Consider the following 2,500-nt stretch of genomic DNA (forward strand, 5'->3'; position numbering starts at 1 on the left):
CCTCTCCCTGCGGTCTTGGTTCCACAAGTGTGTGTGAGAGAGAGTTAGCAAGAGAGAGACTCCTAACAGCCATAGTGTCTTGGATGTGTGTGATTTAGTGGGGCTAAGGCCACCGCTCGCCGCTCCCACAGTAGCCGCGCTGACAGCTTTGACCCCCGTGCTGTTTGTGCAAATTGCCCCACGTCACCCCTAAACCCCTAAACTCCTTGCCCCCCCACCCCCGAACACCCTTACACAACCCCTCAACTAACTCCCCTGTCTCGCCACTTTCACACTCTCACAGGCTGCCCGGTGAGAAAAGCCATGGTATGCACTCTCTCAAACGCACACACATACATCCACATGTGCTTACACATCCACATGTGCATTTGCAATTACAAGGTGTTGCTTTAGCTGTTACTGTGTGTGTGTGTGTGTGTGTGTGTGTGTGTGTGTGTGTGTGTGTGTGTGTGTGTGTGTGTGTGTGTGTGTGTGTGTGTGTGTGTGTGTGTGAGTGTGTGTGTGTGTGTGTGTGTGTGTGTGTGTGTGTGTGTGTGTGTGTGTGTGTGTGTGTGTGTGTGTGTGTGTGTGTGTGTGTGTGTGTGTGCCTGTGTTCCTGTGTGAAACTTAGGGAGGAGCAGGCACGTTTCTCTTGGAGCACTGCTCAGCATCACCTCCTCCCAAAGACACCCCCAACCCCCCACCTCCAAATATCCTCAAGCAGCTTGCCATACCCATTCTACAAACCACACACAGACCCCATTCTAACCCTCCCTGTCAACCCAATCCTGACACCCACCTTCACACACACCATTGCTGATACTCCACCTTGGTCCCTCCACACAGCTCCTGAATACCCTACGACCCTCGCAAACACCCCCCCCGCTCCTCCCCCATCCCAGGCCTCCTCGGCAGCTTCTGCTGGGCAGCTGTGTTATCAGCTTCTGTTTGGCGAGGGGTCCGCAGGTTGCCATGGCTCCCTAGGGGATGGAGGAAGGGGGGCTGGGTCGGGAGATATGGAGCGGGGTGGGAGGCATTCCGTGCAGGTGTCCCATTCCAGGCTTCCGTGAGAGCCTTCTGATCCCCCCAAAGTGCTTCCATATGCAGCCAAGCACCAACCCCATCAGCCACCCCTTGGAACACAGTACCTTCCACAGTGTTAATTAAACACAGAGTCAAATTCAACTCTGGTGGTGTCAGTTCTACTCTCTCAAGTGTTGAAGTGACACTGCAAAATGTACTGTGTACACTAATGTCTACACATTGTCTACACGGCTCCCGGCAACGTAATTAATGGGAGCCGACCCCCTTCTCGCCACACCGAGGCCCCCATACGCATATCAGGCCATATGAAAGCAGCGATGCAAGGGTTAAGATAACATTTTATCTGGCCGGAGGTGTTGTGTTTCCTGACTCGACCCAATATACGTATATGGGGGTCTTCGAGAAACAAACGTGTGTGTGTGTGTGTGTGTGTGTGTGTGTGTGTGTGTGTGTGTGTGTGTGTGTGTGTGTGTGTGTGTGTGTGTGTGTGTGTGTGTGTGTGTGTATATATATATGTGTGTGTATATGTGTGTGTATATGTGTGTGTATATGTGTGTGTGTATCGTCCTGCCTGCCTACCTGTAGGCCTACCTCATTACCCCTGTTCACTTTCTGCTCCGTCAGCGTTTCCAATAACGCTGGCCAAAGCCCAAAGCCGAGTGAGCTCATACACTGCGTACCTCAGGACTAAAGGCCAAGTTATGCGCCGTGTAAACAAGGACGGGCCGCTAGCACAGGGCAGACACTCACAGCACCGTATCAGCTATCAAGATGAGATCTCTTCCAGAAAATAGATATTAAGAGCACCAGCTGTTTATGTTAAAAGGGTGATAAGCGCACTTTAGCTGGCACGGGGCAATAAACAGCTGCACATTATCGTAACATAGTGGGTTGGTTAGGTGTCAGTTTATGTTACACAAACATATATTGATGACCGAGGTATATCTAGATAGGCCATGACCGTGTCTGAACTGCTGTATTATACACACACATTCATTCATGCCTGAAAAGTAAACTCACTGCTTAAGTAAACCGAACACACACAGTCAAACACACATGTATGTCGCCTTGCACACACACATGCAAGCCAAACCCATGCCAGATGCACACACACACACACGTACACGCGCGCACACATACACGCAAACACACAGGCGTGCACACACAGAAGATGGCTGTGTACTGTACCTGTGTATCCAGTATGTGGAACATGTCAGCCCCGCTGGCCACCAGGCGGTTAGGGATCCTGATGTCGACGATGGATCCAGGTAGTCTACTCGGACCGTTGTTCACAACCTACAATACCAAAGCAATTAACAAGAGTCCATTAGTCAGGCTTGAGCAAACATGTGGTAACTATGACACGTTCTTCGTCCCAAGTTGTCTGGCGGCAAACGCCAAACTAAATCACAAGATTCGAAAAGAATGCGCAAGGCAGCATGGGTACTCCCAGGCTACGTCCCAAGGGCAAAAAAAA

At 50.9% G+C, this 2,500-nt stretch overlaps 1 protein-coding gene across 1 annotated transcript in view; it reads right to left on the minus strand.

Moving 5' to 3' along the window:
• LOC134441084 (integrin alpha-9-like) overlaps positions 1-2,500 on the minus strand; it is a 69,692-nt gene that overhangs the window by 26,914 nt on the left and 40,278 nt on the right. Inside the window, exon 9 of the mRNA XM_063191274.1 lies at positions 2,212-2,319. Coding sequence (XP_063047344.1) covers positions 2,212-2,319 — 108 coding nt within the window. The remainder of the gene's footprint in view (positions 1-2,211; positions 2,320-2,500) is intronic.

The sequence above is a fragment of the Engraulis encrasicolus genome, chromosome 24, assembly GCF_034702125.1.
Source record: "Engraulis encrasicolus isolate BLACKSEA-1 chromosome 24, IST_EnEncr_1.0, whole genome shotgun sequence".
In the NCBI taxonomy this organism is placed as follows: Eukaryota; Metazoa; Chordata; class Actinopteri; order Clupeiformes; family Engraulidae; genus Engraulis; species Engraulis encrasicolus.